The following is a 16,331-nucleotide window of genomic DNA, read 5'->3' as shown; positions in this document are numbered from 1 at the left end:
TCTTGTAGTTTGGATCCATTGCTCCGTGTCCGCTTCTCTGGAGCAGCAGAAAACAACCTTTCTCCCTCCTCCACCAACTCCCTGTCACCTCCACTTCAAACTGGGTGTGCGTATTGCTTCCTCCCTATTCTTTGGGGTTTACTTCACTGACACGCTCTAGGATGAGCACAGAAACACAAGGTTTTCCCCACTATCTTTTCACCCCATTCTTGCCTCAGGGAGGTTCACATGCTTTTCCCATCTTCCTTTATTCTCGCAACAGAACATGCCTGGCTCTGAATACAAGAAACCCATTTATACCCCAACTAAAGACCAAAATGCAGGCGGCTTGACAGAAGCATCATCAGTTGCAGTGCAATCCTTGCACAATGGATAGGTTTTTATAAATTGCTTTGAGGGTTGTTTTTTCTTTTTTTTAAGCATCAAGCAATGTAAAGGTTTTGTGAAATAAAAGTAAATAAATATATAAGTGGCCCAGGCCATTATTAAAATGTGTTGGGGAGGGGGGATTATTGGGCTGTTCTTATTTTTGTAATGTATTTTGTAGTTTGATATTGTGATTTTATATTCAGAAGTTGTGATTTTATATTGTGAACGGCCCTGAGACCTGCGGGTATAGGGCAGGATACAAATTTAATAAATAAATAATAATAATAATAATTTGTCTGGCTTTTGTGCACTTCATCCTACAATGGATTCCAACTACTAGAATCAGTTTTTGATTGCCATCAAATGCCATCGTGCAAACTCTTATGAGGCAGCATCTCCTTACAGGAAGCATAACAAAACACTTTGAATAAATGAAGTCTGCTTTTTATTTAACGTATCAAATTACTGGGTGTCACATGTTTCCAAAGGTATTAGAACTGGCCACACAAAATGTAGTATGAAATACTTGTACATACAGACTTAAGTTTCCAAGGCTGACAGTGATGAAATTATTGGTGTTTTAACATGCATTCCTATGCCACCCAGTCAGTTCATCTTTTGAAGTTGTGTACTGAAATCTATTTATTACACAAGCAAACAGGCCAACTGTATTGCCTAGAAGTGCAACAACTACACCCCCTACAAGCAGCTGACTTGTAACTTACTGTCCTATTATCTGGAAAAGTCTACATTACAGCAGCAGCGGAAGGAAACCAAGCGTTCTTTCACACAGACAGCTGAGAATTAGATACTGCTTCGATTTTCACAAATATTGTCGCATGAAAAGTAATATATGAAACCTCCTGCTTGCTAGATAAATATGAAAGAAATGATTTTATGCCATTTGTACTTTGTACATTAGTGAATCTGACAACAGCTCTTCCAACTTCCATCTGTTTATTGATGTAAATAAGTTTGTGTTTGACACTTGAGATCAACTACTTCAAAATTTCATACATTCGATATTAAAAGGTGAAGACGAAGATCAAGCAGGTTTATTTCAGTATTGAATCGTCGCTAGCTGAAAAGGAAAGAATAAAACGATTAAGATAATTGGTTCAGCATTCAAATAACACCAGAGTATACAGACTAAATATACTTCAGCAAGCCACGTCAGATATACTGTTGGCAACTGATTTCTGCAATCTTCATTAAATACTGTAAGATGGTCAAGAATGCAGCCATTTAATTCTCCCCATAATATGAGATACATTGTAATACAATATGAGAGAAGGGGTTCATAAGTGGTTACATATATCTGAAGCATGCATCAAGCATTTTACAACAAATTCCCATTTTTAAACCACACATAGTAGTTAACAGGAGCTTGTTAAACATCCTATTTGTTACATCTGCTTCCAAGTATTTTTCTAACCGCACTAGAAGAGAACTGCCCCAAACACCATGCAATTTAGTCAGTTACTGTTTAATGATACACAAGTCTAAGATAGGAAGTGAATTTCCTATACTCATAACTCATTCCTTCTCAGTTGTTTCCAATAGCTGTTCTTAGCAAGGAAAGAATTGTGCCGAGATGCATACACAAGGAAGCTGGTACTATTCAGAAAGATGATCCAAATTGTTCTTGAGTCTCTTATAGGTTTACAGGGGGGCAGGTGAGGGAATAAATTTCTTTTTAAGGTAAAATCATCAAAAGAATGTACAAAAACAAATTTTTCTTGTAGAACAAGCTTCTTTTTGAAATAAGCAACGGACAGTACAGAATATCAACTGTGGAATTCTGCTCACAGAAATCCAATCAATCGAGCCGTTTCTGTTCTTATGCTCCCCAAAGGTTAACTCTTCAATTAAGTCCTTTTTAGTGACTAGAATTTTAAGTGTCACCTATGATCATTTCCATCACATGACCTGATAGACTTGAGACATTGTACTCTAAGATTTTATACACACACACACTTGTTTTTAAACTTAAAAGATGGACTATATTTAGGAAAAATACCTTCTGCCAGTGCTTTTGCAATTCGTTCCATTTCCTCACGCTTCTTCTTCTCCTCTGCTTCTATTCTCCTTTCCTCCTCAGCAATAGGCTTCAAATAGTCTATCATTAAAAAAATGAATTTTCATGATGACTGTATATTTACAAATGCATGATAATCTTTCTGACCAACGGAAGACTTGCTCAGTAAATACTGAGTGTTCATCGTATACTACATATTGCTTCAACTCATTAGATACACGCAACACGTCAAAGTTTAAGTGAAATACATCAGAAATGCCTCAGGTGAACCATAGCGCTTTAGGGGGACTCAAATTTAAAAACTTGGCCCTTTCTGCATTTCTGAGCACTGGCAGAAGCAGTGGATTCCCAAGCTGGCCAGAAAGGAGAAAGGTGGCCAGTAGTGGTGTCAGCTGGCCTGGAGATCTGGATCCTGGAGCTGGTAGGCTGAAGAGCCAGTGGGGCATGGGGGCTGCTGGGGGGCTGCTGAAGCCTGTTCTGGATGTCCCTCCGCAGTTCTTCTGGGCCACCTATGCACTGCTTCTCTCCACACTGTAATTTACAGTGCCACCAGTGAGTGGCGAAGCAAACTGCGGGGTGATGACGCTCTTACATTTTTTTATATGTACAGATATGCACCAACAGTGAACTTACTACTCGGAATTCTTTCCAGAAGATAGATTCTACAATATAATTTCCCCACTTTATGTAAATTATTTTTGGTTTTATTGTTACAAAACTTTGGAAAGCTAAACACGGATACACTAAGTCGAAATATATAGAAAAATAAAAAATTGTCCAGTAGCACCTTAGAGACCAACTAAGTTTGTCTTAGCTACTGGACAATTTTTTATTTTTATATATATTTTGACAGCATCAGACCAACATGGCTACCTACCTGAATACAGATACACTAAACTCATCAGGAATATTTTCTACAATAGCTTTTTAAACACTTTATAAAAAGTGTTTCTGTGAACATGTGCATGTTATTCACATCTTTAAAAAACCCAACACAAATAAACTCAAAAGCCTGGGGATTCCTGACTGATTCATGTGACCAGGCACTCTTTTTGCAACTGAGGATCTATTCTAGAACATCTTGCAAGGGATTTATAAGAAAGAGGAACACTTTAATACAAGAAGCAACAGAGGAGAAAAGCAGAAGCATTTGCATAATGTAAATCCATGGAGAATTACAAGTGTCTGGAATGTAGAATCACTGCCTATCTTCATATTTACAATTTAGTTTTCAAGCGCAAATGCAAGAAACTGAATATGGTTAATTGGTCAATTAGAAGCTTATATAAGCACAAGGGACCTGATGCACTTCAGATCTTGTTGGATTCTCAACTTCCCTCAGCCTCATCATAGACAACAGCCAGGGATACTGAAAGTTGTAGAACAACATCTGGAGGACCACAGCCTAACCAACCCTGGATTAGATAACAGTTTTCCTTACCATATCTTTTCTTTCCATAGACTATCCCAATGAGCAGTGCTGAATACCTGCCGAACTGTAAAATAAATTGCACAAGGATGAAACAGAAAGAACATGTCTTAAATACACAAACACATAAACACCCTTTATCTTGCAGTTCTCAGATTTTAAGGACTACACAGTTTAGAGCAGGTTTGGGGAACCTTTGGCTCTCCATATTTTGCAGAACTACAACTCCTATCACCTCAGCAGCATCTGGTGGTCCAAAGGTTCCCTATTCCTGATTTAGGACAAGCCTTTTACACTACAGCTAAAATAGAAGGCCAAGCACCTTCAGTTGAAAGTCAAATAGGAGGACATTCCATTCTGGAAATGGTTTCACAAAAAAAGGATGGTATTCGGTTAAGTTTTAATCAAAGTAATGATTTTTGCTCAATTATGAATATTGAGTGAAGAGCCAAATGCTTGCGTAAGTACCTTTACCCATTTTAACATTCTGCCCATGTTTGTTTGAACAAATTTTACATACCACTTGATTACAACAGAACCTCTAAGCTGCTTACAAGAATAACAAAACTATCAACAGAGAACATTTAAAAGCAAGTAATTAAAAACAATTAAAATCAGCAGTAAACTAAACAGAGATTAAAACACATCAACATATCTAGATAGGTTTGCCCAAATAAACACACACACACAAAATATGTAGGCACCAAAGATAATAGAATAAAGGCCTGATCTCTAAAGACAGGGAGTTCCAATGCACAATTGATGCCACACTAAAACTACAAGCAAAAACAGTTGGTTTTCCAATTAGCTTCCTCTCATTTCAGCTATTACAGTTCATATTCCTACTGAGCATCTGAAAATGCCTTTTAGTATATTTGCGTAAGACACACAACATTCACACACACACACTTTGCATTTTGAGTTGTTAGCCACCTTGCAGGCATTTACTCCAGAAAATCCAGGCTGAAGGTATTTTCGTAAGTAAACATGTTAACAGATTAGAGGGTGAATGGCAAGCCTACTGGAAGGCTTTTAGGAGGGCAGAAAACAATCAATTGGAAAACGGTTATTGAATACAGTGGATGCTTGTGTTGCGAATGTGATCCGTGCAAGAAGCATGTTCTGAACGCACAGCGCTATGTCTGCGCATGTGTGGGCCGCGATTCGGGGCTTATGCACATGCACAAAGCGTGATTTAGCACTTCTGCACATGCACCAAAACCCAGAAGTACCCTATTCCAGTACTTCCGGGTTCGGCATGGTGTGCAACCCAAAGCGTCTGTAACCTAAGGTATGACTGTATATGGGAAATACCTGTGTACACCTGAAAACGCTGGCAGCATTAAGGTAAATTCAACAGTGTAAATAAGTTTTGATGGATGTAATAATGGAATCCTGAATGGCATAGGGTTGTTTTTTTTTGTAAAACATGCAGGGATTTATGAACCATGGAAAGAGAAGAAGCGAAGTCACTGATATCTTGAGGATGTAAAAATGAGTAGTTTAAATTGGTGGTGGTGGTGATGATGATGATGAGTCCTTGGCCTGACCCAGCAGGGCTCTCCCTATCCTCGCAGGCCCTTCAATAGGGGCCTGGGAACCAGAGCCGACCCCTTCTCCCCGCCGCCTGAGGCTTCCAGCAACCGGCATTCGGACGCCCAGCTGTCTCGGACGCGCAGGCGCAGAAGGCCAGGCGCTTCCCAGCCGCTCTCCTTGACCTCCTCCTCCTCCGAGGTCACCTTCCGGCAGCGGAGGGGAAGCGCCTGACTCGGCTTCCCGCCGCGCGCGGATGGCTGGCCGGCCGCCCCGAGAGAGAGCGACGCCCGACACGGGGCTCCGTTACCTTGATCAGCGGGGAAACCTCCACCGGCGGGATCATCTTGCCTTCTCCTCGTCCGACCGCTAAAGGAGGACGTGACGTCAAGGCGCCCAGGAACCGAAGGCCTCGAAGGAAAAGCGTCTCAGGTGACGTGACGTCAGTGCGTCGCGCCTGCGCGGAGTTGAGGGGAAGACGATAGAGATAGGAAAAGGGTAGCGTCTTCTTTAAGACCTTGACGACGCTTCCGTTGAAGGGGCTTTAGCGGCCTAAACTTCCGGTGAGCTACGAATAAGAGACGCGGGCAAAGAATCATAGATTATTTCGGTTTTGCACACAGAATAGAAAATAATTAAGGCTGTAACCTCAGTTATAAGGACCGTTGAGCTTAGTAGCGCTTATTCTAAGTACAGTTTTCACGTCTACTGGGGTTGGCTTTTTGAGGCTCTATATCCTTCCATTTTTTCTTATCTCTGCAAGAAGGCGGCGTGAGGGACGCAAGAAAGAACCAGTGCGCATGCGCAGAATCTGCCCGTTCTCTCAAACGGATGAATTTGCTTGACAAAAAACGAACCGGCCCGACACTCAGCATCTTAGTTTTCATGCTTGTAGTCCTCAGTGCTCTTGTTCTTGCGAGGTTGAAAAACTCATAGTGATGTTGATTTTTTTAGTATTACTAAATACTTTTACGTGATGGAATTTTTTTTAATTTTAATTTTTTTTGCTCTGCCTCCATACAACTCTGTTATTGTGGGGAACATCCAGTCCTTCTGCCCATGGTTCTTGCTAGGCTGCCATGCCTGCTTTCAGATAGATGATGATGATGATGATGAATTCATTTAAATTTGTATACCACCTGCATCTGTAGTTCTCAGGGCAGTTCACAACATTAAAAGACAAGATTAAAAACACAAAATGCGTAATAAAAGTCATGCACAAAATACACAAACCAAAAAACCCCCACCCATCCCCTAAACACATCTAAAAGGTATAAAGGCTGCATTATGAATTATGGTGTTGGAGGAGACTTGAGAGTCCCATGGACTGCAAGAAGATCAAACCTCTCCATTCTGCAGGAAATCAGCCCTGAGTGCTCACTGGAAGGACAGATCCTGAAGCTGAGGCTCCAATACTTTGGCCACCTCATGAGAAGAGAAGACTCCCTGGAAAAGACCCTGATGTTGGGAAAGGTGGAGGGCACAAGGAGAAGGTGACGACAGAGGATGAGATGGTTGGACAGTGATCTCGAAGCTACAAACGTGTGTCTGACCAAACTGCGGGAGGCAGTGGAAGACAGGAGTGCCTGGTGTGCTCTGGTCTATGGGGTCACAAAGAATCAGACACGACTAAACGACTAAACAACAACAACAAAGGCTGCATGCACACACACTGTAAGTTTAAAGTTCATCCACCCCACTCCCCAAAAAAGGATTCCTGGAAACAAGTTTGTTCAGGGTGATGGGAATTGTAGCTCTCCGAGGGGTAAACTATAGCACAAGATCCTGTCTGTGGATGGAACTGCCCTGTTAATGTATGGTGTGTCTGTACCCTATGGCAGTTTGAAGATGGCACACAGAAGCCATCTGACACCTCCCCTTGCCTTCTTTAGCAGCTGGTTCCCATCAGTGCATCCAACCCAAAAAATGAGTGCCGTTTGCTCAGCTGGCTTGTGCCAGAGTTTTGGACCAAAAATGGGACATTCTGGAATCCAGTCAGAAGGCTTCTGTAATTCCGGGATGTCCTGCTTAAATCGTGGCGGCTGAGCTTAAATACTACTGGAATCAATAGTAGCTTTGAAATCCTGCAGTACAATAAAATAGGTACTATAAGTAGTTGGAGGGACGCGGGTGGTGCTGTGGGTTAAACCACAGAGCCTAGGACTTGCCGATCACAAGGTTGGCGGTTTGAATCCCCATGACGGGGTGAGCTCCCGTTGCTCGGTCCCTGCTCCTGCCAACCTAGCAGTTCGAAAGCACGTCAAAGTGCAAGTAGATAAATAGGTACCACTTTGGGGGAAGGTAAACGGTGTTTCTGTGTGCTGCTCTGGTTCGCCAGAAGCGGCTTAGTCATGCTGGCCACATGACCTGGAAGCTGTACACCGGCTCCCTCACTGCAACCCCAGAGTAGGTCACGACTGAACCTAATGGTCAGGGTCCCTTTACCTTTATAAGTAGTTGGTGGAGTGGGAATGGCACCTTCAAAACTTTTAGGAGGTATACAGATTGTATGTGGGGGTAATTCATGTAACAGTCTGTGCAAGAAGCTTATTCTGACAACTCATTTAAGAAGAATATATTGTCTTAATAATCTACCCCTTTTGCCTGAAAGCTGTTTCAATAACTATATAATACAGACTTTAAAAGCTGTTTGAACATTGTTTCCTAAATTGGATCCCGAAGAGCAGGGAAGTAGCAGATGCTAAAGATACACACAGAGAGAGCCAACCAAAAGCCCAGAGAGAATATCATAACACAGTATAATTAGTGAATATTATTAGCATGAGCAGCTGCAAGCAAAAGATATGAATAGCAAGAAGCAACTGTGCAAGAATGTTAAAAGGGTAGAGTTAATGGATATTTCCAACATGGCTCATCATTTTAATTATCAAATCTATGGTGCAGCCAAGTTCCTTTTGGTGTTAATGGATCATGGAAACTAACATTACCAGATTAATTCCTGCAATGAGGATATTGCTGTCATTGACATTCAAACTGACACACTATTGTAATGCCCTCAGTAAAATCTAATGTAAATGCCATGCAATATTGGGTTCAGTGTTTGTAGCTTATGTAAATTATACATACACAAATAAATAAATAAATAAATAAATAAATAAATAAATAAATAAATAAGAAAAAGAGAGAGAAAATTATACAGATATTGCCTGCATGCTGTTTTTTTAAACAATCCTACTGTGTTCACACACACAAACCTATTTAAATATAATATCCCTAGAAGCTTTTATGAATCAAAATGGTGTTTTATGAATCCTAATGCTTTTTGCTTTACTTTGTCCTAAGTAATGGGTATGATCCACCCAATTACACTTCTCAGTCCCACTTATATCTATGGGAAAGCCACAGCTACCGTCCTGAATTTTTGATCCCCGTTTACTTTTGTGCATTGGCAAAGCCAGAGGGTTTGTCATGAAATCTTCCAGAATCCCTTCCCATTCCTAGTCATGCTTTTAAAATAAAAATGTGTATCAGAGGCAGCCCAAGAGTGAGCAAGTCCTCCCCTCCCTTGCTAGAGAGGAAAATGTTGTTAAATTTTGCAAAATTTAACAACATTTTGGATCTTCTTCTTTTTTACAGTATAGCAGTAATGGTTGAGTAATGGAAGACCCAACATTATTGCCAGGGAACACAATGAAACTCCCCCCCCCCTTCTCCCACTTGCAGTCCTACTCCAGTCACTGATCTGTTCCTAAGGGTCCTGCAATCCTGTGTTATTCAAGTGGGACTCTGTGCAAGTGGGACTCCACAGCTGGATATTATCCTAAAATATATATGTTTTAATTGATGTTGGATGGTGCATTTAATATTTGAGGGGGGTTGGAATTGCACTACCTAATTAAAAATTAAAAAAAAACTTGTGTATTGTCTGCACTATTAACGCTTCTGGCAAGCCGTCGAACAGATAACTGAATCCAAATGTGGCACACACATTACAACGATCTCAGAGTTTTTCACTGTATGTACTCTTAGTTCTCTTTCAGTTAAAGCAAATGACTTACTAGGCAAGTTCATGTCTAAGGAACAGTTGCCCGGCCACCGGGGAACAGAAGGTATCTTGCAGTCCTAGCCATTTATGGAATAGCTCTTGCGAGCTCAGGGTTCTGAAGACGTTTGAGATCTCCTTTGGGAGATCTGAGCTGTAAAGACAAGATCCTCCCCTTCATATAAGAGGCAATTCATAAAGAAAAATTTGCCAGAGAAAGGCGGGCAGAGTAGCTTTCCACAAAAGATGGTGAGTTTGGCCTGCGTGGCGATATAATCTGTTTTGTTAAAAACCTACAGCAGCAACAACATATTCTGATTTAGGCAGTTTTAAGAGTACCTAAATTAAAGTGTGCCTTCTGTGACTCACTGCACATTTTGATGGCTGTTAATTGGGGGAAAAGTCCGAATACGTATGGGATAGCTCAGTCCGTAGAGGGCCTTCTTGGTAGTGACACCCTCCCATCATATCTTAGATAAACAACTAGAAGATATCTGAAGGCAGCCCTGTTCGGGGAAGTTTTTAATGGTTGATGTTTTATTGTGTTTTTAACATTTTGTTGGGGACCATCCAGAGTGGCTGGGGCAATTCAAGTCAGATGGAGGGCATATTATCATTATTATTATTGTCGTGATTTTGAGTCCCATGTAGGGTAAGAAGTCCCTGCATTTCAGGGGGTAGGCCTAGATGACCTTTGAGGTCCCTTCCAACACTATAATTCTATGATAATGGTTCGTGGGTTGCCATTGCTGCTGCTGAATTGTCATGCGGGGTCTATGCTACACTGGCTGAGTTCATTTCCTGCTCTTTTCAGGCCAGCAGAAAAACCAAGAAGAAGGAAGGGGGAGCCAAACGTGCTCAGAGAGCGTCCTCTAATGTTTTCTCCAACTTTGAACAGACACAGATTCAAGAATTTAAGGAAGTAAGAAAATTCCCTGTCTCTGGCCGGGAGGTTCTAAATTACAAATAGGCTTGCTGTTCTGCATTTTTCTCCTAATATTTATCAGCTACCTGAATCTTTAGATTTATGGAAATATGAAATGGAAAGGGGAGTGTACCCAGTCAGATGGGTGGGGTACAATTACTATTATTATTATTACTATTATTATTATTATTATTATTATTATCATCATTATCATCATCATCATCATCATGCAGACCACACCTGTAGGAAGAAAGCAGGTATTCCCTTTGATGTCACAAACTTGGGATGCAGTTGCAAGACAGAACTTTGTAAATATTTGTTTTGATGGTTCTTTTCATGTTAGAAAGGGGGGTTATCTAAGGAATGAAGCATGTTTATTCTACAGATGAGCTGGTTGAATGCTCAATCCCTTTACTCACAGAACCTTTGGGATATGTAGTTCTTCTTGCAGGGTGAGGGAGATTCTCTTAACAACACCAAACTAAAACCATATGGAGCCTTTGTGGGAAGCCATCACACTTAAACCGGTACAAGTAAAAAAAATGAATAAATAAAGTCTGCAATCCTGAACTCTTAGTAGTTTGAGGTTATCCCAGTTTTGAGGACTAAAGTGCAGAAAAAGTTCATTTGGAGACTAATATCCTGCATCACTGGGCTTAAACACAAAATGTTAAATAAGTAATTTATTCTAACCACAAGAAGGTTTTATATCCCAATTCTCTCTCTCTCTCAATAAATACTTTTTATAGGCTTTTACGCTAATTGATCAGAACAGAGATGGCTTCATTGATAAAGAAGACTTGAAAGATACCTATGCTTCTTTAGGCAAGTGTTGTGAAATGGTCACATCCTCCTTTAATCTCTATTTTGTAGTAACAATTGTGTTTTTTTCCATATAATGTCATTTAAATCTGTTCCTTAGAAAGCATATGTAAAATCATTTCTAAATGCATCCTGTTAACTCAAAGGAAGGACTGGAGTCTGAAATTCATATTCATATTTTGCTATTGCTCCTAATTTGAGCTCTCTGAGTTTTATAGTGTATAGAATTTTTTTTTAAGCCTGGCAGATTAAATGGGAAACTGTTGAATGTTTAATTTTATTTTTTTTGCTGGCACTTAAACAAATGATGGTGGCAGTGTCTCTATACCAGGCTTCCTCAAACTTTGGCCTACAACTCCCATGATCCCTAGCTAGCAGGACCAGTGGTCAGGGATGATGGGAATTGTAGTCTCAAAACACCTGGCGGGCCGAGTTTGAGGAAGTCTGCGCTATACCATCAAGCATATACAGTAGAAGTAATTCTGGTACATGCATGCTCTGTTGATGCAATGGATCATTTATTTTCCATTTGATTTTAGGTAAAACAAATGTCAAAGACGATGAGTTAGAATCTATGCTTAAAGAAGCCACTGGACCGATTAATTTTACCATGTTTTTGAACCTGTTTGGGGAAAAGTTAAGTGGTAAGTTTAACACTCTCTTATTAAAACTACATCTTCCCAGAAATTTGCACTTGAAGCTAATCATGACATTTCAAATGAGCTATTTTCTGTATTGCAGTAAAAGCAGTATTTAGCACTGGACAAAAGTTAAAATGAAAATGAAAGGCTGAAAGTTTTAAAGTAGCCAAACTGATTGCATTTGAGGTTTTCATCTTCTTCCTGGGGTTTTTGGTAGCCTTATGGTAATCCAGAAAGTTACACAAGACAGCTCCCAATAAAACCAAAGCAAGCTTAAAGCACTCTTAACTCTTCATTCCCTCTTTCTATAGGGTATCTGCACAATAACATCATCAAATCATTGTCATCCTGTATTTTCCCTGTGGTTCTTTCATCTTTTCTGCAGTCCCCCCCCCCATTTGAAATGAAGAGTAGGAAAATCCCCACAGACAAGAGATTCCTGTTAATACTTTTCTTTCTGGGGTATCCAGTTTAAAATGGGGTTCTCTATCGCTCAGAAGCAATAGCATGACCAGCCTAGCTTCAACTGTACCCCATTATTTTCTGCAGGTACGGACACTGAAGAGACCATATTGAACGCATTTAAAATGTTTGACCCAGAGGGTAAAGGAAACCTTAACAAGGATTAGTAAGTATTAGCTACCTAAGCAGAACCCCTGTTGGCCTGTGGACAGCTCATATTGCCTGCTAAGGACCAAGTTGCAGTGACAGCGGCGGACCCTTGGCTTTAAAAACGGCTCTGCTCCAATCACCTGTAGAGTGCACAAGCATGCAAAAGGAGTTATGGGTAGGAGGCGACAAACCCTTTCCCCGCAGACCCCTTTCCCCTACCACAGGCCGTCCCCCAAAGGCATTCCGGCGCCCATCCAGGCTTTGAGTTGGAAATGAACCCAGCTCGGAGTTAAAATGTTGCGGGGAAGGGCTGCAGGAATATGTGGCGGGTGGGGTGAGGGTTCAGAATGCCTTGACCATTTTGCAATTTGAAACGGCACCCCACTCTCACTTTACACACACTCGGGAGCAGAGCCACACTGAAATGCTTAGAGCCATTGCTGTTGCATGTAGTTTAGGCCAACCTTTCTACTCCTTAAGCCTGCCAACATTACACCACATACATTGGCCTGGCTTACATGTTATGGCAGTGTTTCCCAACCACTGTTCCGCGGCACACTAGTGTGCCGCGAGATGTTGCCTGGTGTGCCGCGGGAAAAATTAAAAAATTCGAAAGATTTTTTTTTAAGTCAAATTTTCGATTGGGGCGCCGTCACTAGATGGCCCCTGGGGTTCCCTCCCTCCCTCCCGCTCTGCGCCTCCCTCCTCCTCCTCCTCCGGGGAGGCCCTTCCTGGCTCTCGGCCAAGGCTTGGCGGCTGCCACTCACTCACTCGCTCGCCCACCCGTCCCTCCATCCCTGCACCCGGCCTCTCCCCCTCCGTCCCCGGCGCGGGGGCTGCCGGGATCCGTAGTCCCCTCGCCCTTGGGCTCCGCGCCCGCGCGGGGTGCGCGAACTACATTTCCCAGCGTGGCCTGGCGGGCCGGGCGTTTTGTTTGAAGCGCTCTTCTCCTGGCCATGGAATGAGCACAGCGGCGACGGCCGGGCGGGCAGGGGCTCTTCCGCGCAGACCCCGCGCAGCCTGCCTGCGCCCCCGCGGAGATCGGGCGGCAGGATGGAGCCCGGGGATCCCCGCGGAGGCGGAGCGGCGGAGGCGGAGGCTGCCCCCCAGGTAGGGCTGCGTCGGGGGTTTTTTATTTTTGCAATGCTGCATCCACGCCGGAGGGGACGCATCGGACCGCGGGGAGACCCCTTGGCGGGCGTGCAAGGCAATGCATGCGTGCAGGCGTTGCATGGAGTGCAATGCAATGGCAATGCGGCGCCCTGCATGCATGCATGCAACTTCCACCGCTCCGGACTTGGCAGGTGAGGGGGGTCCCCAGTGGGCGGCAGAGAGAGCCGGGAGGGCGAAGGGGAGCCAGGGGGGAGCAGCACTGCTCCCCGAGCCGAGCCTGGGGGGAAACTTCGGCGTCGTTGCGCCAGGTGTTGGAAGCGGAGGCTGGCGGTGGCCCCTCACCTGCAAAACCTGGTCGCCTCTCATATATTTCGTGCATTGCATTCATCGCCCGCTTTCTCCTCCAAGGAGCTCCCGGGGGCGCACATGGTTCTCCCCGTGTTATCCTCGCAACAACAGCCCTGCGAGGTGGGTCAGGCGAATGGCCCAAGGGAGCACCCAGGGATTGTCCTGGCCAGGTGGGGTGATTTGAACCCTGCTCTCTGCCCGGTCTTCGTCCTCATTTAGCCCCCACATGTGCATGACTGTGCATGACTGAGGTTTTCCCCCCTCGTCTTGGCTATGGTGTGAGTCTGTCCTGTTAATTAATGGGGTTCTGCCTTCGGAGAAGATGAGCCAGCCCTCAAGGAGGTGATTATGTAATTTGCTAGCAATTCATGTCCCTCCCGGTGTGACGCTGCGCGCTGACGTCACGGGGCTGTAATGGTGGTGTGCCTCGAGATTTTTTTCAGGAAACAAGTGTGCCTTTGCCCAAAAAAGGTTGGGAAACACTGTGTTATGGTTAAGGCAAAATTACTTCGTGACCATACAAATAGGCTGTCTTCCAGAGAGGAGCTTGTCTATTGTCTAAATCAGCGTTGTTCAACTGTGGTCGATCGTGGGTTCCCTTCTGATCGCTGGTTTAAGGAAGTATTGTGTTAAAAGTCTCTGCCCCCGCCATCCTTGCTTTGTCCGACTGTTATGTGCAATGGGCAGTTGTTAGTGGCAAGAAACATGCCTGTTTTGCTGCACCCACTTCTTACTGTGTTTTAAGATCTCGCCCTCCTAAAGAAAGCTCAACAACTTTGGCCTCCCCCCCCCCCCGCATGACAATGGGTAGATCACTGCCAGTTGTTTTAGCCAGTTGGTCTAAATCCACGATAGTTAATGTCTTTCCCCCTTAATCACAACTTGTAACCATAGGGAAAGCCTCAGCTGCAGTTTCTGGTTAAAGAAGTGAGATCTTAACAATGACTCTTATGCCAGCCTTTTCACAAACAAGGTAATTTTCTCTGTGTCTCTTCTACAGTATTAAACGCTTAATGATGTCCCAAGGTGACAAGTTCAATGCTGAAGAGGTTTGTATGTTCTATTTACCCAAAATCATTTATACTTGGCTTTTTTGTTATTTGTTGTTTAGTCGTTTAGTCGTGTCCGACTCTTTGTGACCCCATGGACCAGAGCACGCCAGGCACTTCTGTCCTCCACTGCCTCCCGCAGTTTGGTCAAACTCATGCTGGTAGCTTCAAGAACACTGTCCAACCACCTTGTCCTCTGTCGTCCCCTTCTCCTTGTGCCCTCCATCTTTCCCAACTTCAGGGTCTTTTCCAGGGAGTCTTCTCTTCTCATGAGGTGGCCAAAGTACTGGAGCCTCAGCTTAAGGATCTGTCCCTTCCATGGGACCCTGAAGAGTCTCCTCCAGCACCATAATTCAAAAGCATCAATTCTTCGGCGATCAGCCTTCTTTATGGTCCAGCTCTCACTTCCATACATCACTACTGGGAAAACCATGGCTTTAACTATACTGGACCATAAAGAAGGCTGATCGCCGAAGAATTGATGCTTTTGAATTATGGTGCTGGAGGAGACTCTTCAGAGTCCCATGGACTGCAAGAAGATCAAACCTATCCATTCTTAAGGAAATCAGCCCTGAGTGCTTTTAAGGTAAAGGTAAGGTAAAGGTACCCCTGCCCGAACGGGCCAGTCTTGACAGACTGTGGGGTTTGTGCGCCCATCTCACATTTATTGGCCGGGGGCCAGCGCTGTCCGGGGACACTTCCGGGTCACGTGGCCAGCGTGACATCGCTGCTCTGGTGAGCCAGAGCCGCACACGGAACGCCGTTTACCTTCCCGCTGGTAAGCGGTACCTATTTATCTACTTGCACCCGGGGGTGCTTTCGAACTGCTAGGTGGGCAGGCGCTGGGACCGAACAGCGGGAGCGCACCCCGCCGCGGGGATTCGAACCGCCGACCTTTCGATCGGCAAGCCCTAGGCGTTGAGGCTTTAGCCCACAGCGCCACCCGCATCCCCTGAGTGCTTTTAGGATGCCTGTTTTCCAAAATGCAACCAAACTTTTCAAGATGTGGCCAGGATCACATTAGTTAGACTGGTGGGAGGTGTCTCTGTTGCCTCCAGTTCTAACTATATATATTTCTCCCTGTTGATGTGCAGATAGATCAGATGTTCCAGAGTTCTCCTATTGACGCAGCAGGAAACCTGGATTACAAAGCTCTCTGCTATACCATCACTCACGGAGATGAAAAAGAATAGTCTGCCTGCTTTTGGAAACTTGTGTCAACACCCATGCCCATGCAATAAGAATAAAACAAAATAAATGCATTACTTTCTCTATGACTGCAAGCACTGTGTCTTTTATTTGAATATCAACCCTACAGGAAAATGTCGAGTTGGAACGTTTCATTCTTCAACAAGCTACTATATAAAATTTTGCCACTGAAAAGAATTATTTTCAGAAAGGTATCAGTCTGGGGAGACTGCAAGTGGCATTTGCTCGAGAGCAAACTAG

At 43.6% G+C, this 16,331-nt stretch overlaps 2 protein-coding genes across 2 annotated transcripts; one reads left to right on the top strand and one right to left on the bottom strand.

Annotated features, from left to right (window-relative positions):
• Window positions 1-1,309: 1,309 nt before the first annotated feature.
• ATP5ME (ATP synthase membrane subunit e) lies at window positions 1,310-5,816 on the bottom strand. The gene is made up of 4 exons (XM_082205311.1): window positions 5,680-5,816; window positions 3,849-3,903; window positions 2,390-2,488; window positions 1,310-1,450 (listed from the first exon to the last, which is right to left on the bottom strand). The coding sequence occupies exons 1-4, from the start codon at window positions 5,713-5,715 to the stop codon at window positions 1,425-1,427; spliced, it is 216 nt and encodes a 71-aa protein (XP_082061437.1). The 5' UTR covers window positions 5,716-5,816; the 3' UTR covers window positions 1,310-1,424.
• A 3,674-nt stretch (window positions 5,817-9,490) lies between these two features.
• MYL5 (myosin light chain 5) lies at window positions 9,491-16,156 on the top strand. Its single transcript, XM_082205272.1, has 7 exons — window positions 9,491-9,621; window positions 10,187-10,294; window positions 11,047-11,122; window positions 11,659-11,763; window positions 12,310-12,388; window positions 14,834-14,882; window positions 15,977-16,156. The coding sequence occupies exons 1-7, from the start codon at window positions 9,619-9,621 to the stop codon at window positions 16,073-16,075; spliced, it is 519 nt and encodes a 172-aa protein (XP_082061398.1). The 5' UTR covers window positions 9,491-9,618; the 3' UTR covers window positions 16,076-16,156.
• Window positions 16,157-16,331: the final 175 nt, after the last annotated feature.

Source organism: Podarcis vaucheri (assembly GCF_965113315.1).
Source record: "Podarcis vaucheri genome assembly, chromosome: 17".
In the NCBI taxonomy this organism is placed as follows: Eukaryota; Metazoa; Chordata; class Lepidosauria; order Squamata; family Lacertidae; genus Podarcis; species Podarcis vaucheri.
Note: the sequence above shows the minus strand (reverse complement) of the source record. Positions and strands in the feature narration are given on the sequence as shown.